Below are 25870 nucleotides of genomic sequence, written 5' to 3'. Positions count from 1 at the left end.
CTTCACCTGCTTCATAATGGATGCTGTTTCCACGCTATGGGAGCTCGACACATTGGAGAGCGCAAATGACTACCTGGCAAGCCATGGATCCAATGCCCCCCGCCTACAACACTTTATCGATGGCTCCTTCGGTAGACATTCAGAACCAGTTGAATGGATTGAGTCATTAAATCCTCGTTCCGGCAGGCTCCTGGTGCAAATCCCCAGCGGCACGGTGACTGATGTGGACCGCGCTGTGGATGCTGCTTCGATAGCATTCCTGACATGGTCAAAGACGTCGCGACAGGAGAGGTCACAAGTGTTGATGCGGATTTCCGATATCCTGGGTGAGAAGAAAGAACTTTTTGCAGTCTGGGAGAGCATTGATCAGGGGAAGACACTGGCTCGGGCCAGGGTCGAGGTAGAGCGTGCAATTTCGAACTTTCGGTTGGTTCTTTGCTCCCCGTCGCTGCCAATAACACATTCCACTATCATCTACTCCTTAACATGTAACGAAAAGTTGTTGACAGATTGTTCTCTCTCAGATACTTTGCTACATATATCCTGCACGAAGAGGGCGCAGTGCGATATGTTGATGGGCAACCATCCACCTTGACATATGAACATCGATCGCCCGTTGGGGTATTTGGGCTCATCTCACCGTGGAACATGCCACTGTATCTCCTGACGTGGAAGATCGCTCCTTGTCTCGCATTTGGATGCACAGGTGTGGCAAAACCAAGTGAAGTCACCAGCATAACAGCGTTTTGTATGTCCGAAAATTGGCCAAAACCGTGGCTTGTAGCCAGCTAACTCTTTGGCCAGTGCTAGGTGAAGTCTTCCGGCAAGCGAAGCTACCGGCGGGCGTGATGAACCTTGTTTTCGGCGATGGCCCAGGCACTGGCTCAGCGCTCGTGAAGTCGTCGCGCGTGCGAGGAGTGTCGTTCACCGGCGGCACGAACACAGGCATCCGCATTCGACAGGACACAGTGGCTGACATTGGGAAGCATCTGTCGCTTGAGCTTGGTGGGAAAAATCCAGTCTTAGTGTTTGACGATGTCGACCTAACCAAGGCTGTTCCTCTCGCTGCTCGGGCGGCGTTTGAGAATAGCGGGCAAGTCTGCCTGTGCGGCTCACGTATCTACGTCCAGCGCGCAGTGTACGCGAAATTTCTGTCTGCACTGGTTGAATACGTTGAAAGCAATTACAAGCTCGGGGAGACGATGGGTCCGGTTGTCTCGCGGGAGCACTACCTGAAGATTCGAGGCTATCTGGTGCAGGCCCAGGAAGAGAACGCTGTCTTCCACACGGGAGATGTGCCGGATGAAGAGCCTCAGCAGGGCTTCTGGATCACGCCGACGGTCCTTACTAACCTTCCGACCGGCAGTCGAGTCATGCGCGAGGAGATCTTTGGACCCGTCGTCACTGTGTGTCCCTTCGGCACAGAAGAAGAGGCCATCGCGTTGGCAAACGACAACCCTAACGGGCTGGCCGGTATTGTCATGACCAATAACCTGGCCCGAATGCGTCGGGTGGGCGAGCGTATCGATGCCGGATTGATTTGGGTCAATTGCTGGCTAGTTCGAGAGCTTGGAACAGGATTTGGGGGCATGAAGGCGTCTGGCACCGGCCGTGAAGGTGGAGCGCACAGCCGTGATGTCTTTACCAATCTGCGTACCCTTCATGTGTCGCACTTCTAGCAGCTCGGATACCACTGTTCTCCGAGAATCCTAACACAATAAGGCTACAGATAAACTGAGTATTTGTATATATAGACCTTGCGACCGCCCCAATGTCCCATGCCGCCCACTATCAGGTTGTGGAAGCTTCCCAGTTAGTAGTGGGGGGTCTAACTTTTCACCATCACCTACCTCCAACAACCACTAATATAGTACGTAATTGACCAAAAAGGTAATATACCATACAATTTATTAAATTGGGTATATTATTCATACTAACTTCGCTAATTTAACTGATAGACAGTACATTTTGAGGAAATTTGTACGTCGAGCATGTTTTATAGTCTCATATATATCTACACTCAATGCAGCCGCAGCACCTTCTACATATTTTGAATTCAGTTTGAAAATAATAAGAAATACACTGATTTAGCCCATTGTATACTCCTATCCAAATAGTATACGTAGTATTATAGGATATCTTGCGTAGTTAAAACATGAAATTACCTAGGTAACTATGACTTTGGGAAGACATCCATGGATGGATCGCCCGCGGGCCCCAAGTAGGTATTCCAAGGTTCTTAGTAAGCGGCCCGGCCCCCCGGGTTTGGCTTGTGAAGGCCCCGGGCCGAGCCGGAGGTCCACGGATACATCCTTGGACCTCAGGCGGTTCAGTTCAGTTCCCTTGCTCATTTCAAAGAATATTCCGATGTATGCGGATATACCCGAAGCATTATTATAGTCCCCTTAGCCTTGTATTTTATGTAAACATACTTTTTCTTGCCAATTTTCGTCTTGTCAGACTGTACTCAGTTATACCTGCCTGCATTATCTACCATTCCCGACTCAACAGACTACCCGACTCCCACACCACAGACCATGTCGTCCACAATCCCATACTTCCGACCCTCAAACCACGCCCAAGGCTTGGCCAATTATCCCCATGCACGGACTGTGCCATCGAGCAACGGCCAAGGATCATATATATACGTGTCGGGAACATCTTCGCGCCGTGGCGATGGAACATTCGTCGGCGCCACTCGCACAGAGGATTCCGCAGGCAAGGTCACGCTAGACCTAGACATCCGACAGCAAACCGCATCCGTCCTTTCCAACATACACGCAGACATTCAAGCGGCCTCGAAAGGGAAGGCAGGGATTCACGACGTGGTCGACGCGACGGTCTTCTTGACCAGCATAAACGGCGACTATTCGGGCATGAACGAGGAGTGGAACCGTGTGTGGCCGGATCGCACTACAGCACCAGCCCGGACAACGGTTGAAGTGCGCGCATTGCCACGCGAAGAGATACTGGTGGAAATCAAATGTGTTGCGTATTACCAATAAAATGCAAGAGCCCTGGAGGTAGACTCACGCCATGTATTAAACCGCGCAGCTGGCCCTGAAAATTCAATATTCTTGAACTCTTATGTATATTTGTCAGAACAGTAGATATAATCAAGAACCGTAATGGGTATCGGGTACTTAAAGCTCTCTTTGAACAAGGTCCTCGCTACTGCAGTCTGCCTGCTAGGCCTACAGGAGGGTAGCATACCACAACATAGTGTTTCTTTTAACAGCCTTTATACGAAGAAAACAAAAGGGCAAGCAGTTCGTCAATGACAATTAGGTTTCTATTATATCTATCTAATCTTCATAGCAATAACCTTTCTCCTCCACTACATAAGATGGTTGTGCCGAGCCCTGCACCAGTCCAACATCATAGACATACCGATCCCACTCCTTTATCAAGTCTGCAAGAGTGTCTGGTAAGTGGTCCGTTAGGTCATCGCGTTCGCCGGGGTCCTGCGCCAAGTCGTACAGTTGCCACCTCTCAGGGCCATACGGTTTGGGGATGTACACCGCTTTGTATCGCCCTTTCCGGATAGCCTGTCGACCGAAGAGTTCCCAGGCCATGACGGCATTATCCGAGTGGATGCTGCCCGTCCGTCCCGTCAGGTAGGGAACCCAGGATTTACCACGGATAGGGGCCACGGTGCGGCCGCGGTAGGTTGTTCCCGGATGGTCAACCCCCGCGAGCTCGAGTATCGTCGGAGCAATATCCATTACCGTTGCAAACGAGTGGTCAATACCACCCGGATAGCTACGAGCCGTCAGGGGACGATAATTCAGAATGAACGGGACGCGGATGCCCCCCTCAGTGGTGAAGGACTTGTACAGACGCCCTGGTGCTGTAGCCGCCGACGCCCAGTGCGGCCCATACCAGACGTACGAATTCTTCCTGCCCATGTTCTGCAGGGAGTTGTCGTAGTACTGCGCGATATGGTCATGGACATCGCCCTTGATAATCGGAATAGCCTCAAGCAGGAGGCCCTCGGCGCCGTTGTCAGACATAAAGAGGATAAACGTATTCTCCAGCTCGCCCTGCTCGCGGAGATACTCCACGACACGGCCTATGTGCCGGTCCATGTTCTGGACCATGCCTGAATAGCACTCCATTGTGCGGGCGGAGAACGCCTGCTGCTCCGCGTCGAGTTCGCCCCAGTCCCGGGAGAGGTCGTGCCCGCCGACAGCGACGACATCATGGGGGACTGTATGCTCGGGAATTAAACCGAGCTCCTTGAGGCGCTTCAGGCGGCGCTGTCGCAGCGCTTCTGGCCCTTCATCGTACACGCCGCGGTAGTCCTGAATATCACTGTCCGGGGCCTGCAACGGCCAGTGAGGCGCCGAGAAGGCAAGGTAGGCGAAGAATGGCTTCTCCTTTTCAGCTGCGTCTCGCTCGTCCAGGTACCGGATTAGTTTCGTTGCAAACGCGTCGGATGAGTAGAAATCATCTCCCAGCTCGTGGGGTTGGATGTGCTTCTCATTTTCTACATAGAAGACATTGGTCTCAGCAAGGAGACCTGGGGCGCTTTTGCTCTCTTCTAACTGGGGTTCCCACGCATAGTGATTTGCAGCACCCTGGGGGATAGTACGGTTAGCCGATGAACCTTGGGAATGATAGATGATTACAGAGCCTTACAGGGAGGAGCGAAAACGACCGGTCAAAGCCTCTTCGGCATGGCCAGCGCTCAGGAGTCAGCCCTAGGTGCCATTTCCCTGACATCAGCGTGTGATAGCCAGCAGCTTGAAGTAGCTCGGGAAATGGTGCTACGCGATCGTTTAGATAGCCCTCATAGCCCGGTTTGCCCTTTTGGTCCCCGGTCCACGTTTCGGACATTGTCCCTATGCCTGCAATATCTGTGCGAGGGCGGTGCACAGTTAGCCCACTGGATCAACCGAATGGGTCTATACTCAAGACACCTACGATTGTCGGTTCCGCTTAATAACATCGCCCTCGTCGGCGAACATGCTGATGCTGCGTGGAAATCGGTAAAGCGGAGGCCACCGTTGGCTAGGTTATCAATGTTGGGAGTCTTGATCTCTCCACCAAACGCTCCAGTGTCGGAGAAGCCGAGATCGTCGGCGACAATGACGAGGAAGTTTGGTCGGGTCATGTTGGTACTGACTTGAAGGATTGACGAGGCAGTGTAAGCATTCTTTGGCTTTATTTATATGAAAATCCGATATATGTTCCGGCATCGTGTGTAAAATTACATCCTCACTAAACAAACTTATCTGCGGAATCGCCGTCGTTGGATGGGAATGAAACGGACCGGCTTCCGATTGGATGTCCTAAAGAGATATCCATTTGATGTTCTCGCAGATACATGTACGAACTGAACTTACTGTACACAATACATATGTAGAAGTATAGGTGCCATAATATTTGAAAAATACTAGTACTCTAGTATACTGTCATCTGGATCCGAGTATGTGGGGAATCTATCTATTATGCTATCCCTGAGGTCCCCTTATTTCTACTTATACACCTGCCTACAGCCTATATTTCATGGATAGGCTGACCTCCTTGAGTATTGATACCATACGCATTCTGTCACCATTTAACCCACCTTCTCTCGCAAATCCTTGTCAGTTCGTCGGTAGTCTGACTCTAGTGGTTGGAACACTACCATGAAAAGCCACAAGGACGGCGAGGCCATTGACCAGACCGTTATCGGTTCCCCATCAGGAGCGGAGGATACAGAGGTTGAGACGGCTCGAGATGTCTACGAAGGTGGTCAGTCCGTTAAACGAGGGTATTTAATCCCTACTGCAAGTCACTCGTTTATGGCTTTCTGACTCTCCAAAAGGATAAAAGCCCGACACTTTAAACTCATGGCGTTTGGCAGCGCGGTTGGAACGGGTCTGTTTCTTGCAATCGGCGAAGCGCTCAGTCGCGGAGGCCCGTTGTCTGTGTTTCTGTCCTATACCCTCACTTCAATGGCGGTCTACGGAACGGTGAGTTTGGCAGGAGAAGAGTGAGAGGTTTACTAACGACTGGTCATTCTCTTCCAGATGCAATGTCTAGGAGAGATGGGTACCTGGATGCCCGTTACTGGGGCCATTCCACTCTATTGCTCTCGGTTCGTGGACGATGCTCTCGGATTCGCGGTTGGTTGGAACGTGAGTACGAACGTTCGATTCCAAGTGTCTGGGTCACTAACAAGCGGGCAGGTTTGGTATGCCAACTCGATGGTCGTCTGTACCGAGGCATCCGCCGCGGCAATTGTGATCCAATACTGGACGACCACGGTGAATCCCGCTGTCTGGATTACAATCGTTATCATAGTCGTGATTCTGCTCAACATCATAGCTGTGTCTATATTCGGCGAGGCCGAGTTTATCTTTAGCATCGTCAAGCTAACAACAATGATAGGGCTGCTAATCCTATCCTTGGTCATTGACCTGGGCGGCGCGCCGGCCCAGGACCGCCTGGGGTTCCGCTACTGGATGGTTCCCGGCGCGATGAATGAATACATCGGAACCGGTGCCGCTGGGCGCTTTGCAGGCTGGTTCGCGACGGTTATCGCAGCTGGGTTTGCGTTCGGCGGCTCTGAGGGCATCATCGCCGCTGCTGGCGAAGCCAAAGACCCACGTAAGAACATTCCAACGGCAATTCGCATCATCTTCTTCAGGATCTTGGTGTTCTATGTGCTGGGGTCATTAGCTGTGGGCCTGATTGTGCCGTACAATGACCCCAGGCTGTTAAGCGGCGGTGCTGGCGCGGCCGCTTCCCCGTGGGTCATCGGCATCGTCAACGCAGGAATCCCAGTGCTGCCGTCCATCTTGAATGCAGTTATCCTGATCTCAGCCATTTCGGTTGCTAATAACATGCTCTTCAATGCCTCTCGATATCTATACTCCCTTGCGCAATGCGGCCAGGCACCGCGGTTCCTTCTCCGCTGCTCATCAAGGTAGGATCCCATAGCCTCTCCTGGCTTCATTCCCCCGAGAAAAAAAACAGTCGTGTCTGACCAGTCCTTTCTTTCCATTTCAACAGAGGGATTCCATATTTCGCCGTCGGCATAACATCATCCATGACACTTCTTACCTACATGACAGTCTCCAGCGGCACCAACAAAGCCTTCCTGTGGTTCATGAACATCACGACGTTTAGCAGTTTCCTGACATGGATGACCATTGCCCTGTCGTACATCCGCTTCCGTGCAGCCATTAAAGCCCAGGGAATTGGCATCAGAGCCCTCCCATATCGGACCCCCTTCCAGCCCTACGCCGCATACTTCAGCCTCGTGTATTTCAGTTTTGTAGCACTGGGGAATGGGTTTGCCGTCTTCACGGACGGAAACTGGTCGACATCAGATTTTATCGCAGCCTACATCGGCCTGCCTATCTATATCTTCCTCTTCGCCTTCTGGAAGATCTTCAAGAGAACCAAGCTGGTCCGAGCAAGCTCCGCCGACCTTTCGTTTCCCGGACAGACCACAGTCCACGATGGATTGAACTTGGAAAACGTCGGCACCGGCTACAGCGAGTCCCTGAAACCCACTTGAGCATTTATCCGCTATATAGGCTCATATTATCACCCACCCCTTCTTTTGGCGACGATTCATCTGTCTGGAATAGCGCGAAGTACTATACTATGAGATCCGTGACGGTATTCTATTTCGCTTATCAACACGCTGGCTCATCAACCCAAAAGTCTGCGTGGTGCTCAGTTTTAGTGGCCAAAAAGCGCCTCGAGACCAAAACAGAAAGGGAACGCTATCGGCCTGAAATCCGGTGTATGGGATAACCCTTCATATCCCAATTGTTTAAGCCATAGGCTACCTATCCATCTTCGTAAATCGTATCTATGTAATGTAATTAAATCATACTATCAACACTGGCCGGTCTACCCTCTTGCGACCGACCATCTCCCACCCTAGGCTCCATGCTATACCCGACCGAGATATCAGTCGTCTTCATAATCCCCCTGTCATCACCACTACTTAAACTAGAACTCTCCCCACGCTTATACTTACGCATTTCAAAGTCGCCAATAATATCAACACGCGGTCCCCCAAGCGGATCCGCCATCTCGTAATCCGCACCGCGGGTGGAGTGCACTGATGGCTGAGCGTGTGAGGCAGATTTGAATCTATTCGAGCGGAGTGTGCGCGAGCCTGTGCCGGCGCCGTAGGTGGATTTCCCGCGTGAACTGTCTAGCAGTCTGGGGAGGAATCTGCTGCTGATGGCTTTCAGAGATGGACCGCAAGCTGTTACCACCGCGACGTTGACTTCGATTGCGGAGCTGCAGAATCCGATTCCATACGTTGCATCTGGATTTGGGGTGTGGGAGAGAAACCCCTTAGCGAGTATTATGACGCGCCAGACTCCGATGGCGGTCGCTCTGTGTGTGGGATGGATCTGTTAGGTTGGTGTGCGTGTGTGGTGCGTTGTTGGATTTGAGGGGGGTACTTACACCCCACCCAGGCATAGGATGATACACACGGCGACCTTGCGTCGCAGGGGCATTTGAAGTCGCGCGGTGATTATGATTGGGATTGCGAGGACCATTATATCGGTAAAGAGGTTTAGCGCTGCGGTCGACACAAAGAATGCGCCTTGGTTGATGCATTTCCCGCCCGGAATCGTCGTATCGTAGACGTATTGCACTGGGTGGCATTGGAAAATGTCGACGAAGAGGACCGCGATGAAAAGACTGATTACCACGACGTAGGAGCTTAAGATAAGGTATTTGACCACCCGTGAGCGTGAGTCGAGTCGGCGCAGGAATACCAATATCGAGAGCTTTACCACGGTCAATGCTGGATTGTAGAGGAGCTGATTTGCGAAATTCCACTGTTTTGTTCGTGTTAGTCTCTCCAGTCTATTGTGCAAGTTGTATAGTAAGACCTACGTTCAGCCCAGGTCTGGGATTGTAGCTTTTGGGAATGTCCCAGACGTGAATGCCAACATAGTTGGTTTTAATATCTGGCTTTGCGAATTAGCAGTTGTTCACTTGTGCTTCTAACTGAATCACTTACAGTACCACGACGCAACAGATTGGGAGATGGCGAGGATCTAGAAAAAGGCATTTAGCACACACGATGTAAAAACCTGGAGAGCTCAGGATCTTACATATCCCACGACAATCAAATAGTCGTCTATAAGTTAATCGCGTTAGCATTCAAACAGTTCAAGTCCAGTGCCGATCTGGGGTCGTACCAACTGTGAGTGTCGATCGCGATAGCCATCGGCTCCAGAGCCGAAGTAGAACTGCAATGCCACCGAGAATCGTGAATGCGACTACGATACCTAGGGCGGTTTTTTGATGATGGTCGTCAATCATTTTTTACTCCCCGCAATATTTCGCAAGGTTCTCGAAATCGAACAGCCTGCGACCTCGATCTTAAGATGCAGGGTTAGTGTTTTGGCCAACACGGCGAGTCAGGATCGGCATCAAAGGTCCACTTCTTTGGCTTCAGTTCTTTGGAGTTCGGGGGCCATTTCAAGGGTTCTTTAGCAGATTAACACATTGATTGACCCAATTTGCATCTCGGCATCCGTGTCTCAATTAGTGCTATGTCCGTTCATGCCGGTAATTAAGGGGGGAGCCAATAATAAATGGCGTACAACAGTCCACGCGTCCATCAAATTGGAGTGGTGTTTGGCTTGACACTAATCCTTGACAAAAAGTCAGGTCGTTTCTCATCTCACTGTCATTTGAATAGTCGATTGTTGCATTATGCGTGTAATGTAGGCTCCGAACTCCAGCCTCTAACGAAGCTAGGGCAGGCACTCGCGAAACAGTCACCTCTCGCATGTTAGTGAGAAGTTAATCGTTCTTGCAGCGTTACATCTGCAGCTCATCCTTGTAAGGGGCGTAAAATGGGCGTGCATGAGCAATCCCAAAATTATAAATTATACACTTATGCCGGTATTGACCCGTGGATGAATGTATAATCCCACCAATCAGTAAAGAAAGATGTCTGGTGGTGGAGTCCGTCAAGTATCAAATCTCACGTTGAGCGCATCGGATCGAGAGCTCAAGGGCTTGATATCTCGGATATAATATTCGGCGCGGTGAAATTGTCTCTGCTTCATCGGTTAACAAAATTTCCGTTAGTGTCCGTTGTGCTCAATCGTGGCAAAATTAGATGAGATGCATGCTCCTAGTCCCTTGCGTTGCGGGTTTCTCATTGCCCAGAAAGGAGATCGGACTTAAGTGGAGCATAGTGGACGGTGAATGGAGAATGGAGTCCGGTCGGATTGCATGGTGGCATGATTTGAGTCAAGCACAGAATAATAATTTCCCCCTGTACGGAGTAGCGCTTGTTCATGCGGTCCTTATGTGTTCCTCGTAAACACTGGTGGAGCGAAGCTTGAGAATCCTGATCATTCCGACCGACGGAGCGGACACAGACACAGTCGCCTTCTCCATATGGAATCCTGAATGAAAGGCACTCATAGTGACAATCTCGGTTGGAGGGCATTGGATTCTCCCTAATATACATTGGCCGTCACAGATAAAGTGTGGCTTTGGAGAATTCCACCAGAGATCCGGAGAAAACGCCCCATCTGGCTCTAGCCTCAACATTTCACCTCACTTTTTATCGTCGGAAGAGACGCACGAGAGTGGAGTGGGAGAGGGCTTGAGCGAGACATTGTAAATTGCAGTGGGGGCAGGCTAACAGGCGCGTTTTCCTTTCGGATGTCAACCTCATGGTTTAGCCGAAGTATTGCCCACGTTGGACTCCGTACATGGTGCTTTAGACACCTTGAGTTGACGACGCGGAGATTTGGTCTTAAAATCCCCATTGACCCTCAGTCTTGTCAATCCCGGGTGTCCCTTCTTCCCTTGACACGCTCACCATGTCCCCCTGCTCGTTCATGACGGGCATTTTTATCGTTGCTCTCCTGCTTGTAACACATGGAGATGCCCGTGCTGGACAGGTTTCTTCTGCCTCTGTAGCTGGAGCACCGCTATTTGACAGCGAAAAGTTCCAATTGACAGATAACGACATTGCGAAGCTCAGCCAACAGCAGTCAGCTCTAGTTAAATTCGGGTGCGATGGTACTAACAAGCCCACTCAGCCTACAAGGAAGTGCAAAGTTTTCCCCGGTGATCGCCAGTGGCCGTCGCAGTCTGTATGGTCGGCCTTCGATGACCTTCTAGGTGGCGCACTCATCAAGACAGTTCCTCTAGCGGCGTCTTGCTATTCTTCATGGCCCCAATATGACAGCGATGAGTGCGAGAGAATCAGCTCGCAGTGGACTGATTCTCATCTTCAGTGAGTTACTGAGTTACATCCAATCTATGAAATATAGACATTGTATACTGACTCCACGATCAGTGCAGCTGACCCGGCGTCAGCAATGTGGCCTCTGTTCGAGGGAAGAACTTGCCTGCCCACTACCAATGCTTCTGCATCTTGCACACTGGGTGGCTACAGTAGCTATTCCGTGAACGTGAGCAATGTGGCTCAAATCCAGCTGGCTGTCAACTTTGCACGCAACGCGGACATCCGTCTGGTCGTTAAGAATACCGGCCATGACTTCAATGGAAAATCAACCGGTGCTGGTGCTCTGGGTATCTGGACCCACAACCTCAAGGACATTGAATACTACGAGAACTATCGTGGTTCAGGCTACCAGGGTCCAGCTGTGAAGATGGGCGCAGGTGTGCAAGCCTTTGAGGTCTATGCAAAGGGCCAGGAACTTGGATTCACTGCCGTTGGTGGCGAAGGCAAGGTGGGTTGATCACTCCATAGATATCGATATTTCGGCACATAACTGACCTTACTAGACTGTTGGTGTTACCGGTGGCTACGTCCTCGGTGGTGGCCACTCGCCCATGTCCAGCCTGTACGGCCTGGCTGCTGACCAAGTTTTGGCTCTTGAGGTCGTGCTGGCCAATGGGCGCTTCGTCACAGTGACTGAAGAAAGCGATCCAGATCACTTCTGGGCTCTACGTGGTGGTGGCGGTGGTATGTGTACTCTCTCTCTCTCTTTCTCTCCCATTCACTTGCCGAGATTTCATCTAACATATTCCCACTAGGAACCTACGGAGTTGTCACTTCGCTCATCTCTCGTGTCTACCCCAAGGTCGGTGTGACCGTCTCGACATTCAACTTTTCCACTGGCAAGGACGTCTCTGTAGAGACCTTCTGGGCAGGTGTCCGATCTTACTTGGAGCGGTTCCCAACTCACGCCGACGCCGGCACCTACGCCTATTTTTGGATAATGTCAACAGGCCCTAACGCCTTCACATTCCTAATGAACCCCTTCTTCGCTGTCAACCACACCGTGGACGAGTTCAACGCTTTAGTCAAGCCGTGGTACGATGACCTCCACGAGCTGGGCATCTCATTCCAGCCGAACTCAACTTACTACGACAACTTTTACGATGGTTGGATGGCCGGATTCGCCCTCGAAACCGTCGCCTCATCAACCATGATGACCGGCTCTCGTCTCTTCCCACGCGCAAATTGGGACACTCCTACTTCTTTGAATGCGACCTTAAATGCTCTTCGTGCAACTATTACTGACGGTTTTGCGTTGCTCGCTTTCAACATGAAAGCCGAGCTGCAAGAGGGCTTCACCTCGAACTCGGCCAACCCAGCTTGGCGCCAGACGCTAATGCACGCTATCACGTCGACCTCATGGACAAACACCACCTCTGATTCCGATATCAAGGTCAAGATGGATGACCTCACTAAGGCCGTTGGCAAGTGGCGCGCTGTCTGCCCCGATTCTGGTGCGTACATGTCCGAGTCGGATATCCAAGAGCCGCACTTCCAACAGGCTTTCTACGGTACCAACTATGACCGGCTGTACAAGCTTAAGCAACGATATGACCCAACTGGCTTGTTCTACGCGCCTACTGGTGTTGGTAGTGAGGACTGGGTTGTGAAGAGCCTTGATGGTCTTCCGGATCAGAATGGTCGGCTGTGCCGTGTTTAGGGTGACGGGATAAATATTGTAATTTAGACATGGACAGTGAATCTTTTATAGACATGAACCATGTACAGACCAAGTGAGCCAATTTGGTTGCAGCATCTCCTTTTGCCTCATATCCTATGGTTTTGGTACTGTTCATATGACATATGACATTGCAGCAGGCCTCAATTAATATTCTGAACGTGTGGAAAGTGTATGCTCGCACTCTACGCTGAATTCTCGAAATACATGGACAATATTAAGACTTTCGACTACGGAATCACCTGCGCATTGTCCATTTCGGATATCCCAGCTCACCAACGCCATGCCATCTCAGGTCACATGGAGAAATTGCCAAACACCGCAACTATCATTGAACTACGGCCTAATTAAACCAGAGCTCACATGAGCCCAAAATCGACACCTGATGGCACGGAAGTCCAAAACTGTGCACAAGTGTTTTCCGGGGGCATCAACTCGGAAACCCGGAAAAGCACCCGCGAGGCGTGGGATTACCCCAACATGGGGCTTTTCCGCCAGATATAAAGTCATCTCAGAATAAATTGTTAATCGTACCTTACACAACTATCATGGCTACAGTAACCATCACGACTACTGAAGGGGGCGTCAGGCCACTTCAGACCCAAGATATTGCGACTCGCCTCTTGAACGGCACGCTTCATTCCCAGTGGCCGCCATTCGAACAATTCGCAACCATCGATGGCCTATTGAAATCTCATGCAGCTCAACCAGATGAGGCAAAACGACCTCTGATATGCTACCCGATTCGCGGAGCAGCTGATTTTGAGGAACATACAGCGGGGGCCATCGATCGGTATACTGATCTCGCTGTTTGCTTTTACATGCAGCAAGGACTTGTACCCGCGGTAAGAAGAAGACTATTTCCCTGCGTCAATCTCAACTAATCCTCTCGTAGGACCCAAATCTCGAGCAGGCACCTGTTGTCGCTATGCTAGCTGGATCTAGTTTCGAGGTCGTGGTGACTTTCTTCGCGCTGAATCGCCTTGGCTATGCCGTGCTTTTCTTGTCCACGCGCCTCACGGCACCGGCTTATACTCGGCTAATGGAGATGGCAAACTGCAGCCAGCTTATTAAAGCAAACCAGTTTCAGCAAGTTGTAACTGAAATTTGCGCCGAGCGTCCTGGATGTAGTACCTTTCCTCTACTACAAAGAGAGGACTGGTTCAACCGTCCGGTTAGCACTCCTCTATTTGAACGACCGGGTGCAGACCCATCACGGGAAGGCAGGAAAATCGCCTGGATCCTACATTCATCGGGGAGCACCGGTTTCCCGAAGCCGATTTTCCTCACCAACCTTCAAACGCTAGCCAATTTCTGCAAGAGCTTCGGCCTACGACTCTTCACTATTAGCCCGCTCTTCCACTCGCACGCTCTAATGGAGTTTGGAAGAGCATTTTATACAAGAGCACCAGCGTACCTAGGAAACCATTCTCTTCCGGTCACATACCAGAATCTTTTCGATGCCCTCCAGGTGGCGAAGCCACAACAAATCAGCGCCGTGCCATACGTGATCAAACTGCTGGCAGAGAAGCAAGAAGGCATTCAAGCGCTAGCTCGCCCGCAGCTCGTGCTATACGGCGGATCTAGTTGTCCAGATGATCTTGGCGACCGTCTTGTTGCACAGGGCGTGAATCTGGTCGGCAACTATGGAGCGACGGAAACGGGACAAATTATGACTTCTTTCCGAGCTCCGGAAGATAAGGAGTGGCAGTATATGCGACTGCACCGTCCTGTTGCCGACCTCACCTTGATGGATGAAATCTCGCCCGGGGTTTTTGAATGCGTTGCGTTGGACGGCCTGCCGAGCAAGGGTCCTTCCAATTCAAAACCACCGTATAGCGCAAAGAACCCAGAGAACTCCTTCAGAACAGCCGATTTGTTCACCAAACACCCGGATCCAGAGAAGGGCAATTATTATAAATATTTGAGTCGGCTTGACGATCGGATCACCCTAGTCAATGGCGAAAAGGTGCTTCCTATTCCTATTGAAGGCCGCGTCAGAGAAGAGCCTATCGTGAGTGACTGCGTTGTGTTCGGCTTCCAGCGGACTGTGCCTGGGGCTTTGATTTTCCGTGCTCCTGGCAAGGTGCCTCATCTCAGCGACGATGAATTTTTGGAAGCTATCTGGCCAGCTGTTGAGGCGGCAAATTCTCGCGCCGAGACGTTCTCCCGTATCCCCAAGGAGCTTGTCGTGATCAAAGGTTCCGATGTTGTATACGCCAGAACTGATAAAGGAACCTGTATACGCGCTCAGGTTTATCAGCAATTTGAAGAGGATATCAAGCAGGCATATGCCAAATTTGAAGGGAGTGGCCAGAAGAGAGGTTCCCTCGCGCTCAGCATTCCACAACTGGAGGATTGGTTGCTTTCAAGATTCAGCGAAGACTTGGGCGTACTGATACCCGGTGCTGAGGCCGATATCTTCTCGGCTGGAGTAGACAGTTTGCAGACAACGCAAATTTGGAGATGCATTATGCGCGATATCGATATCGGCGAGGGAGGAGACCAGATTTCACAGAACATTGTGTTCGAGAAAGGCACAGTCAGCGCACTTGCGAGGCACCTCTACCAGCTGCGAACTGGTCAGGAATTCGAGAGAGAAGATGAGCTTCATTCCATGCGTGAAATGATCGAGAAATACTCCCATTTCACCCATCATTTCCCAACGATAGCCCGAAGCCCAGAAACAGAGGTGGTAATGGTCACCGGCGCAACCGGCAATTTGGGGGCTTTCATTGTCTCCGAATTACTGAAACGACCAACAGTCTCCGAAGTATGGGCAATCGTGCGCGCACCAGGTCAAGCAGCGGCAGGAGCCCGTCTCTACAAAGCACTGGCTGATCGCAGCATCGTTCTCACCGAAACCGAAGCAGCGAAGCTTCACGCCGTCCCTGGTGACATGTCACAGCCCAACCTCGGTCTCAAAGACCACGATCTGCAACACTTGGTCTCGTGCTTGACATGCGTCATCCACAGTGCCTGGGCTGTCAACTTCAACCTGGGCGTGCGGTCCTTCGAGCAGCAGCATATTCGCGGAACATACAACCTCATCAACCTCTGCCTGCGCTCTCATCTAGCCTCCCCGGCACGCTTCTTCTTCTGCTCGAGTGTAAGCGCTGCGGGCAATACCCCCAAACCCGCATCAATTCCCGAGACCATAATCGAGGATTTGGAGCACGCACAAAGGACTGGGTACGGCAGATCGAAGCTGGTCACAGAGCATATCACTCGTAACGCCATGCGTCAGACGGGCATGCAAGCCCGAGTTCTGAGAATCGGCCAGCTTGGCGGCGATACGGTCGGCGCGCAATGGAACGACACGGAAGCCGTTGCGCTTATGTTCCGGAGTGCGTTGACGACGGGTGCATTGCCGGAACTGAATGAGCGGCCGAGTTGGTTGCCTGTTGATCAGTGTGGTCGGGCTATTTCGGACATTGCCATGAATGTGTCCGGGTCTGCCGATCTTAACATGGTGTACCACTTGGTTAATCCTCGCACTTTTAGCTGGAAGGATGATTTGCTTCCTGCTCTGAGACAAGGTTCAGCCTTGGCGGAGTTTGAGGTTGTCCCTCCGCAGGAGTGGCTCAGCAGATTGGCGACTAGTGAGCAGGACCCGGAGAAAAATCCGAGTGTGAAGCTCATCGATTTCTGGAGATCTAAGTACACAAGTCATGGTCTGTCGGAGACAGGGCCAGGGAGGAATGAAGAGGCTGGTCTCACATTTGAAACTGAGCGGACAGTGCAGGACTGTCCCTCTCTCGGTCTTGTGGAAGATCCTGTTGCCAGTGGATTGGTCCAGAGGTATATTGGGTCATGGATGAGTCGGTGGGCTGGTAAATAAATTAATAGTAGAGAATATAATTGCGATTCAGTTTTACTACGTCCTGCTGAAGATATCGGGATGATGAGGCCATTAAGAGTAAAGGTGAGAGCAGTAAGCGAGATTCAGAGGTAAAAACTAAGCAAACAAGGGGAATCAAACGCTCAATTTAGAGCAATAAAAGTGTTCTGGTATTTCGCAACCTCTGACTCCGACTTATCATAACTCCATACAGTCACTAGGCACAGCCTCTCTCAGCCACGGGGGGCTCCTCAACCTTCGGAGAGTTAGACTGAGACTTGATACCCTTCTGCATAGCCTCCAAGTGCTCAAACTTGTAGGTATCCTCTCCCAAACTCCAAGCCATGACACCACCAAGCTTCTTCTCCGCAACGATCTCCTTGAACTTGCGGGCGATCATTTCGGGGGTATCCCAGGTCCAGAAAAGGTTGTTCTCACTGTCGAAGTAGTACTGACCACCGCCCTTCTCATCGGTCTTGCCATCCTTCTGGGCCTTGCGCCATGAGTCGGTGATAGAGATACCCTTGCAGGTACCGTAGTCAGAGAGACAGCCAGCCTGGCAGAACTCATCGGTAGTACCGCTGTACAAAGTTAATTTAAATTCCAACCGCAAGTAAGGGATGGTTAAACATACCAATAGCCGGAGGAACTGCAGCACTGTCCTGATGGGCACTTGGTCTTCGCTCCGAATCCACACAATCCATCGGTGCTGTCTTTCAGATCCTTAGGGGGAGCAGCAACAGTGCTAGCCTCGAAAGTCAAAGCACCGGACTTGCCATTGTCCGACCCATCGTCGTTCTCAAGCTTGGCAAGCTCACAGCCCAGAGGGTTCTCATCACAATCGGAGTCAGCGTTGGTGGTAAACCACTTGGCATAATATGCAAAGCCAAGGTTGAGCTTTTCGGGATCAGCCCCAATCGCCAGATACTCGTTAATGGTGTCCAAGGAACCCTGGACACCGCTAGCGTGATTGGTAACATTGTCGCGACGGTTAGTCAGATCGTAGCTCATGACATTGACCATATCGACAGACTTCCAGATCTTGGGGCCCTGTTCCTTGGTATAGGCGATAAAGTCCTGCTTACGACCAGGTACTGCGATAGAGATGATCTTGTCGCCAAGTTCTTTGCGGAGAGCTTCCAGGAATAGAGGATATGTTTCGATCTCGTCCACTTTCTCCTCGTTGGGCACTTGTCTGTAGTCCTGGCCATTGCCACCAGGGTATTCCCAGTCAATATCTGTTTATATTAGTTAACCACTTGCTCCTTTTTCTGGTTCAGAAAGCATTGTTGGGGTATCTCTTACCGACGCCGTCGAAACCATGTGCGTCGAGCATGGATGCGACATTCTTGGCATATCGCGTGCGCGAAGCCTCGTCCTTGGCTCCCTCGGAGAAGCCAGCGGTATCACCCCAGCCACCAATAGCGACCATTAGCTTGGTATCCGGGCTGAAGCGCTTGCGCATGGTCTCGGGGGACTCGAATGGCTTGTATTCTGCCGGTGAGTCGGAGTTGAATAGCTTTGAGGCAGCAAAACTCATGATTGCATAGTCAATGCCCTCAGTCTTCTCCTGTCCCGGGAGAGCGGTGGTATGGTACCTGGGCAGACATTAGCTGTGAGATCTGGGATGTGTAGATCCATTCCAGCGGTTTGTACTAACTCGTCAATGTACATGGCAAAACGCATGGCAGCCACTGACTGGGCGGCCAGCAGACCAAGTGCGAGACGTTTGAACATAATGAGAGTCGATTAGCCCACAGCCGTGATATTTGTATAGGCAGATCGAAAGATGGATCCAGAGATCAGGAAAGAATGTATAAACAGATAACCAGTCTGTCGTTGAGAGTCGAAAAGCAGCTTGAAGCCGCGAACGAAGTAAACGGAGAAAGAATAGAGGAAATCATTTGGGACAGAAGAAGCCCGGGTATATATTCGAGTTCTGCAGTACTGCACGCATGGACACCGAAATATGCCAGGATGATTCAGGACTATCGAACATGTGCCTTGATCTGAGTATGCGGGGCATGTGGGCCATTCCTTTTGGGAATGTCGTATCACTCTTCAGCTCATCGAATAATGCAGTGAGACAACCCCTAAAGAGAAGGATTCTAGGCGCTAAGAAAGGGCAGCGCTAAGGATTGCGGAATGCCAAGTCCTTTGGGGCTGCCTGAAGTACTGCCCCCTAATACCAATAGGTAAAAATAGATTAGGGGGCCATAATCCTGGTTGAGACGTTCCAAAAGGCGTTTCTTCTTGAGTATAATGGTGGCAAGTCTATTATCGGTGTGCAATGTACAAGGTTGGTATGCCAGATTCTTCCCAAACCCGCATTCCCCCCTAGTTGAACCCAATCGCCGTAGAACTGAAAACCGGATTCAATGTTAAGCTTTCTGGAAGTATTCATTTGGGATATTGTCACGTCATGGTCTGACTCTACGAGCACTGGCCATGGGGCGCGGGCGAAACTCGACGATGTACGGAAGGAAGGCATTTGAGACGAGGATGTTTCAAATAGACAGGCTGGTCTAGGGGTATAAGCAACAAGATCCAACCAAACTCCGACAATCTATATTACAATGGCGCTAAAAGTCATTAGTCAAACATGGGCGCTTAGTTCCAGTGGCGCCGAATGATCGGCCGGGCAGGGTCCCAGGGACCGATCACGACGTTCTTGTACTTTTGCAAGCTGATAAGCCACCAGCTGCACCCGCCCATGACAAAAGCAGTCAGGATACTTCCTAGTACGGATCCAATGATGGCTGCTGCCCAACCGCCGCTCAGCGTGACACCAACAGCGCCACCAGCAACGATCACAAGGGCCAGTGTCAGAAGCACATGACCAGTCCATGATTTCTGTCTCAGTTGGCGCCGGAAGATGGGGAACAGCCCAAATACCTCCATGGAGAACAACATGAGACTGAACACATGTGTCGTAGAGGGCAGCCGGGACGCGAGCACGGTCGATGCCATCACAGCTGCGTTGGTGGACAAAGAAGCAGGAAACTTGGTAGTGGCGCCTGCGCCTTCACCGCTCCCATAGTCGAAAGAGAATATATTCATGATTAAAAGCCAGCAGCTCATCGCCCAGATCGAGTCACTGGCGGTGGACTTGGTAAGAGATTTCAAGATGGGACTGAGGCCCAGGAGGGAGAAGTAAATAAGGAAGGCCGACTTGACTGTAGTCAAGCGCTGCCGGTTGCGCGGTGACAGCATAGAAACGCGGTGATTATCTCGCGACATCAATGGGTCCGTAGTGCCAATGATGGAGCTGCCTGGAGCAGACGGCCCAGCACTTTGCGCTGTTAAATGAGCCACTCCGTCGATGCTTTCGCGGAAATCCGCACTGCGACGGGCGAATTGCTCTTTTGATTCATTTCCAGACATTGACAGCCCAAGGCCGTGAATGGCGTTCGTCTTCGTCTCATCCGATTGGGTGTCATTGGCCGGTGTATCGACAGCGCTGGCAAATGAAGTCGAGCTGGATCCATCATCGCCTTCAGTAATTCCACCTATACTTTGCACGGATTCCCCATGCTCCTTCCAGATCCAATTATCCCATAGAATCCAGCCCACTGCCGTACCAACGCTCCCCCAGCAGACAATTGAGACAGGGCTCACCCGGTCTTGGACAATGCCGACGAAGCAGCAAACAAAGATAACCACCGAACAGACATGCTGCACAATCACAGTCGAGTCAGCCACCAGAGGCCAGAAATCATACGGCCGCACCCGAGGATTACGCTGAAGGTGGTCAAGAAACGTTTCCGTGTCGGTGTAGTTATCCGGATCTATGAATCGATCGTCAGCAACAGCGCAACACCAACCCCGAGCCTTATACAGGGCCCGGGCCTCCGCGCAGACATACACGATTGCTTAACCCAAAGCAACTTCTTCCAGGCTCCCTTTCGCTTCCGACGCCGTCCAGGACCGCCCAACTTCTTCCGCAGCGCTGCAGTAGACCCAATATGGGCACTGCCGTCACCGTTCAACGACCGCAGATTTTCCTCGTAGTTACTGGGCGCTGACCGGGCGCGCGAAAGTGAGGGTGCGAAGTACGCATCTTCTGGCGCTAGTCGATTGGGGTCGGGAAGGGATCGTTCGAGCTCAGGAGGCTTGGACCCTGTAGCGCGGTTTGGATGAGTGTCGACGGGGACCGGAGGAGGGAAAGGGTCTAGCGAGGGAGGAGACGCCATCGAGCACAGGTAGGACTAGCGTCGGGGCATGGCGTGAGAAGGAAAATAACCCCGATGTTTAATGTAGATGTGACGGTTTGTTGTCAACGAGGGCGCGACCCGTCCGGCGGGCATCTAGAGGCTGATTCAGCAGTTATCTATACACGCACGTGATCGTATCAGCCCTTGTTCCTTGAGGTTGGACGACTTGGGTTTCATTTCTTGATGGGATAGTAGGTCTCAGCTCGCGATTTTGACTTTCAAAGAAAAGCTTACATCTATTCAATTTTTACTGTCTAGTATAGTAGGTCATGGAGGTAATGTTCATTACACCCCAAGCATTTTGCATCCAGCCATCTCAAGTGATATATATACCATATTACTCGGTATGATCCGTGCTAATCGAGTGAAACAAAAGATCGTGCCCCTCGAAAAGGTAGACATGTACGGCTTTCTCCAACTAATATCCATGCTGCACCAGATCAAAGAAGTTCACAGATGACCGCTGTGAGAAACCCCCAAATGTTGACACGATTTCCATGTATAATGAAGATGGCGATGCTGCTTTAGGTGACTACATGGGCCATGAAATAGTCGAACTAATCTAACAAATTTCATTTTTTTTTGGAGTTTCTTGGAAGTAACACATACATCCACGCGCAGGCGGACTACAACAGATCTACCTCAAGATGCTTCCGTCCACAACACCATCCCACCAGGTCATTTCAATTGGCGATTTAGAAGCCCATTGCCGGCTTCACCACCACAACGCGGTCCTCATCACCAGGACCAGAAGTCTTCCGAATATCCTCCTGAAGGATATCAAATTCGTCAACGCACCCCTCCCCCACGTATCGGACGCCCTCAACACCATAAACAGTGCACAAAAGTCCTGTGCGCTTCTCCATGCCCTTGTAGAACTGCTGGGCCTTTTCAAACAACACCTTTGCGTCATTCGTCTTGAAGACACGGACTTGGTCCGACTCATCGGACATCAGCTTGTAGCGAAGAACAGAGGTCTCATCATTGGAGCTCCATGTGCCACGGCGCCTCTTCTGAGGCTTCCAGGGACTCGCCAGAGGACGGAATTCAGGTGAACCGGTCTTGGCTGGCGACGGGCGTGGGGCAACTGAGGTTTTGTCTTCTTCAGTTTCCGGTTTGGGATGGTTGCTGGTCGAAGCTTGGCGGCTAGACCTCGAGGGGGAATAAGGCGGCTCAGATGAGTTGGATCCAGCATCCTCAATGTTCTCGCTTGCGCCGGACTGTTTCTTGGGCGTGGAAGATGAGGCGCGCATGTTGAAAATATCATTCGGCCCGGACAGCCGAGTGCACTTGCGTCCATAATCGAACATGTGTGCACTGAACGTAATATTCTGTTCGTCTGTTCTCCAGAGCTTCAATCCGCAAGCCTGGACCTCGCCCTTTTGCTCGATTTCCAGCCAGTCCAGTAGGTACAGCCCCCTCGTACCCTTGGTCAAGGGTCCTCTGAACTTCGGCCGAGGTTGGCCGTAGACGACAAGTTCCTCGGGTCCATTCTGGGAGTGAAGTATCATAATACGATAGGTAACACTTCGTCGAGTTTGACCCTTGAGAGAGATCTGAAAGATTGATAGCTCGCACTCGTCGCCATCATCACTGAAAGCTTTGAAGTGCTTCCAAGTAGACGGAGCGCGGCCAGACAAAGCAGAGGGATGTTCCGTGTACGGGGAATCTTCATGCCATTCCTCGAGAAGTTCAAGGATTCGTGCGGGGATCGGCTGCTTTGGGCCGATGATGCGCTCCACTGCTAGGGACGGAGGTTGAATCGTTGAGGTGGTAGGCGAGGATGCCAGCTTTGGCGACAAGCCTTGAGCAAGCCGATCAAAGGATAGGTATGCAGGTGGGCTCGGCCGGGGCGCTGGGGCGCGAGCGATTGGTCTTGGAGTTTGAGTTTCTTGGATAATCATGACCTCGCCAGACGCAGAGACTTGGTAGCTCACACGCGGAGCCGTTGGGTTAATGAAATGGGTTTCGGTCGCACCCGACTGTGGCATAGGAGCAGGATCTGATGGATCTTGCAGAAGTGACTCGTCGATATCGGTCAGATCAGACTCAGTTGAAGTCGGAACTTGTGGATCTGTTCCTTCCGGTGCATTGAGGACAGAGCCCTGAATGATAGGCTCGGTAGCGCCAACCCTCGTAGCTGATACAGGGGATGCATTCCGAGCGGCCGGTGATTGCGCCGTGAGGCTTTTGAGTTGGTCTGAAATCACATGCACTGGGCTTTCGGCCATATTGACAACAAGAAGGATAAAGAAGATGAAGTGTGTGTAGATAGGGATAGAATGAGACGAGGGAAAGGTAGAAAGATGCGCGAAGGAAAAAAGAAAGAAGAAGCAGGAGTAGGGGAGTACGTGACACGCAGGAAGTAGAAGATCCACGCAAATAAATCGCAATAGAAGTGAAATTGCGATCAATGTATAGGAGAATTGGGAGTCCAGGTGACAGCTGAGGGCTTTTTGCAAGGGCAATGCAAACGATCTGGGGCAGAAAGAACCGGAAGGGACCGGTCTTCCAGGAAGACGATGTCAGCGCGGTGGCAATGGAAGATGCGCTTGATCGACGACATCATACGGGGCAACCAATATCAGATGCAAAGAGAGCTACAATAAGACCATGAAAGTACATACCCCAGAGCAAAATGGAATGAAATGTGAAATTTATTTCTCTAAGATGATAACCGAACTGTTTGAAAGTCAAACAAGAAGCTGAAAAGCTTCAGGTAGATCTAAATGTACATGGACAAATGCCGGAAATCGCCAAATTGGCCTTTTTCACAGGTGGCTAAAGCAGCCACACTGGGTGCACAAAAGTAGTCGGCACAAGACTGGTTCATAGATTGCTAAGGGGTATCAAGACTCAAAAGCGGAGGGGTCACAAATAGTTTAGTCTGTTATAGATCACTGGACGACCTGCCATGTTGTTGAAGGACACTGTTATTTTGGACGAGGTTTCGGACCGCCTGCGGTGCGACCACGTCGTCAACACTGTTTCTGCGACCCCAGTTTTGCGGCTGGCGTCTGATGAAGGCACCCACGGCACCTAGGTAGCCCTCATGGCGCAGGAAATACGCTTGCTTCTCGCCCTTGGACCAGAAGCGGATGGCGTAGGAGAGAGTATTCATTGTTTGCCGGTGGCCCCGAATAAATGAGCCTCCGAAGTAAATATGTTTGACTGAATGCTTTTCAGACTGCAGATATGCGATCTGACCAATATTATTACTAATCGGGGTTAGTCCGGACTTCGGAGAATGGAAACAATGAAACCTACCTGATGGCGTAGAGCAGACTCCTGCTCATATCTTCCGGATTGGGCTTAGCTCCATGGCTGGACTTGCTAGACTCGCTAGCTTCACTGGGGTCGTCGCGAATCAAGCCCTCGCCGTCCTCGGCCCCTTGCTCGGCATCGTTTTTCAACCGGAGCACTTTGCCGAAAGTACTGGCAATAGCTGTGCTTTTCAACCCAATCTTGGTGTAATCCATGCCGTAGATATCTCCTACAAGCATGTCCACTGCACTGTTGTCCCCGCGGTCGGCCATTGCTAGCATGTCGTCGAAGGTCCGGGAGCCGGTCAATAAAGACATGATGCCCCAGAACGTTCCACCACCGAGATGTGTTCCGCCCACACGCTCGAATTGTCTCGGACCGGACACTTTTATCATCGACACACCTGATCCTATATTGACGAGGAGATAAGGGTAGACATCAGCACGGGCTTCGGCATATTGCATCGGTTCGGGATCGGCATCGCTATAAGTGAAGACTTCGTTGGGAATTTCGGTAATGAAGAAGTCCAGTCCTTTTTTGAGCTGTCAGACAGTTTGTTCTACACTTGCACCTGTTCGACGACTTACCAATGATCAAGCATTCCATCTCTTCTTCCCGTAGAATATTAACATTTAACTCTTCTTTCAACCGATCGTAGTACTTGTATGCGCCACCCCCAGTGGCCACGACACACAGTCCCTCCCGTGTCGAACCATTGCGCTTCTCGTGTTCCTCTTTGAGTTGTCGGATGAAGTTGATGCACAGATCGATCCGGTGCGTTTCAAAGTTGAGGAAATTGAGTCGGCCGCCATTATCCGCAGTGTCGAGCTCTCGAGTGAAATAGACAAGCTTCGCAAGTGTTCCACCAATCTACCAAGTCCCAATGCCATGTCAGTTATGCTGTCTTCTGGCGTTGCGACCGAATTGTCTGCCCGGCCCCTAGATTGCGGGGGGGGAAACCGGTAGCAGTGCGGGGCAGAGAAAATAAAATTTTGACTCACATCGACAGCCACATGGCTCACAACGCCTGTATGATGTGGAAGTCGAATATCCTTGTTTTCGTAGTGTACGCCCTCTGCATCGACGGGACTTTTGGATCGTGGTTCGTCGTCGACGATGAATGCGCCCGTGACATTGATTTTGACGGCGCCGGGATTGGTGATTGCAGCTTCCAAACGGTTCGGGCGCTTGCGAGTATCTACCTCCACACGTTCGGCCATGATGGAATGTTGTGAAGGAGGTAGAATCGCTGGAGGTGAAGAAGGTAGCCGTTCCCAGGCTTACTGCGTATATCTTCTACCTCCTTCTACCCGGGAGGGATCCACTTTTTCTTTCCTCTTGGAAGCCGAGGAGCTAACGTCCCGAGGCATCGTAGATCACAACCTTCCAAGGTTGGCGGAGGTATAGATCTTGATATGCCGACGGTATATACAAGAGAATGAGTTGTAGAGATGCACGAACCTCTTGACATAGAATGATTGAGCCAGATCATTCAGTTTGTGCACATTCATGTATCTGCTTATATAGCCTGAGAAGAGTGCTACCCACATTAGTTCCCTCCCGAATTATCACAATCGGCTTGGATCGAATAACAAAAGTCATGCAATATACATCCATCGCAGTAG

General features: G+C 51.1%; 11 protein-coding genes across 11 annotated transcripts; 5 read left to right on the top strand and 6 right to left on the bottom strand.

Moving 5' to 3' along the window:
- Positions 1-16: 16 nt before the first annotated feature.
- On the top strand, positions 17-1679 carry N7489_002324 (aldehyde dehydrogenase; the record flags this gene model as incomplete). Its single annotated transcript, XM_056708079.1, has 3 exons — positions 17-426; positions 525-748; positions 805-1679. 3 exons carry the CDS (start codon positions 17-19, stop codon positions 1677-1679), a joined length of 1509 nt encoding a protein of 502 aa, XP_056572381.1.
- Positions 1680-2537: 858 nt separating this feature from the next.
- N7489_002323 (RidA family protein) lies at positions 2538-3005 on the top strand (the record flags this gene model as incomplete). Its single annotated transcript, XM_056708078.1, has 1 exon — positions 2538-3005. One exon carries the CDS (start codon positions 2538-2540, stop codon positions 3003-3005), a length of 468 nt encoding a protein of 155 aa, XP_056572380.1.
- A 300-nt stretch (positions 3006-3305) lies between these two features.
- Positions 3306-5116, bottom strand: N7489_002322 (arylsulfatase; the record flags this gene model as incomplete). The annotated part of the gene is made up of 3 exons (XM_056708077.1): positions 3306-4580; positions 4642-4859; positions 4927-5116. The coding sequence occupies 3 exons, from the start codon at positions 5114-5116 to the stop codon at positions 3306-3308; spliced, it is 1683 nt and encodes a 560-aa protein (XP_056572379.1).
- Positions 5117-5633: 517 nt separating this feature from the next.
- On the top strand, positions 5634-7513 carry N7489_002321 (uncharacterized protein; the record flags this gene model as incomplete). The annotated part of the gene is made up of 5 exons (XM_056708076.1): positions 5634-5758; positions 5813-5960; positions 6018-6125; positions 6177-6916; positions 7003-7513. 5 exons carry the CDS (start codon positions 5634-5636, stop codon positions 7511-7513), a joined length of 1632 nt encoding a protein of 543 aa, XP_056572378.1.
- A 313-nt stretch (positions 7514-7826) lies between these two features.
- Positions 7827-9294, bottom strand: N7489_002320 (uncharacterized protein; the record flags this gene model as incomplete). Its single annotated transcript, XM_056708075.1, has 6 exons — positions 7827-8352; positions 8425-8804; positions 8863-8936; positions 8990-9026; positions 9084-9109; positions 9171-9294. 6 exons carry the CDS (start codon positions 9292-9294, stop codon positions 7827-7829), a joined length of 1167 nt encoding a protein of 388 aa, XP_056572377.1.
- Positions 9295-10817: 1523 nt separating this feature from the next.
- Positions 10818-12908, top strand: N7489_002319 (FAD-dependent oxidoreductase; the record flags this gene model as incomplete). The annotated part of the gene is made up of 4 exons (XM_056708074.1): positions 10818-11236; positions 11300-11696; positions 11752-11932; positions 12004-12908. The coding sequence occupies 4 exons, from the start codon at positions 10818-10820 to the stop codon at positions 12906-12908; spliced, it is 1902 nt and encodes a 633-aa protein (XP_056572376.1).
- A 566-nt stretch (positions 12909-13474) lies between these two features.
- Positions 13475-16767, top strand: N7489_002318 (uncharacterized protein; the record flags this gene model as incomplete). Its single annotated transcript, XM_056708073.1, has 2 exons — positions 13475-13771; positions 13822-16767. The coding sequence occupies 2 exons, from the start codon at positions 13475-13477 to the stop codon at positions 16765-16767; spliced, it is 3243 nt and encodes a 1080-aa protein (XP_056572375.1).
- A 217-nt stretch (positions 16768-16984) lies between these two features.
- On the bottom strand, positions 16985-18504 carry N7489_002317 (uncharacterized protein; the record flags this gene model as incomplete). Its single annotated transcript, XM_056708072.1, has 4 exons — positions 16985-17348; positions 17402-18005; positions 18073-18365; positions 18428-18504. The coding sequence occupies 4 exons, from the start codon at positions 18502-18504 to the stop codon at positions 16985-16987; spliced, it is 1338 nt and encodes a 445-aa protein (XP_056572374.1).
- An 873-nt stretch (positions 18505-19377) lies between these two features.
- On the bottom strand, positions 19378-20960 carry pigc (phosphatidylinositol N-acetylglucosaminyltransferase; the record flags this gene model as incomplete). The annotated part of the gene is made up of 2 exons (XM_056708071.1): positions 19378-20555; positions 20633-20960. The coding sequence occupies 2 exons, from the start codon at positions 20958-20960 to the stop codon at positions 19378-19380; spliced, it is 1506 nt and encodes a 501-aa protein (XP_056572373.1).
- A 716-nt stretch (positions 20961-21676) lies between these two features.
- On the bottom strand, positions 21677-23212 carry N7489_002315 (uncharacterized protein; the record flags this gene model as incomplete). Its single annotated transcript, XM_056708070.1, has 1 exon — positions 21677-23212. The coding sequence occupies one exon, from the start codon at positions 23210-23212 to the stop codon at positions 21677-21679; it is 1536 nt and encodes a 511-aa protein (XP_056572372.1).
- Positions 23213-23871: 659 nt separating this feature from the next.
- Positions 23872-25465, bottom strand: N7489_002314 (pantothenate kinase; the record flags this gene model as incomplete). The annotated part of the gene is made up of 4 exons (XM_056708069.1): positions 23872-24199; positions 24249-24777; positions 24833-25115; positions 25247-25465. 4 exons carry the CDS (start codon positions 25463-25465, stop codon positions 23872-23874), a joined length of 1359 nt encoding a protein of 452 aa, XP_056572371.1.
- Between the last annotated feature and the right edge of the window lie 405 nt (positions 25466-25870).

This window comes from Penicillium chrysogenum (genome assembly GCF_028827035.1).
Source record: "Penicillium chrysogenum strain IBT 35668 chromosome Unknown utg000001l_segment0_segment0, whole genome shotgun sequence".
In the NCBI taxonomy this organism is placed as follows: Eukaryota; Fungi; Ascomycota; class Eurotiomycetes; order Eurotiales; family Aspergillaceae; genus Penicillium; species Penicillium chrysogenum.
Note: the sequence above shows the minus strand (reverse complement) of the source record. Positions and strands in the feature narration are given on the sequence as shown.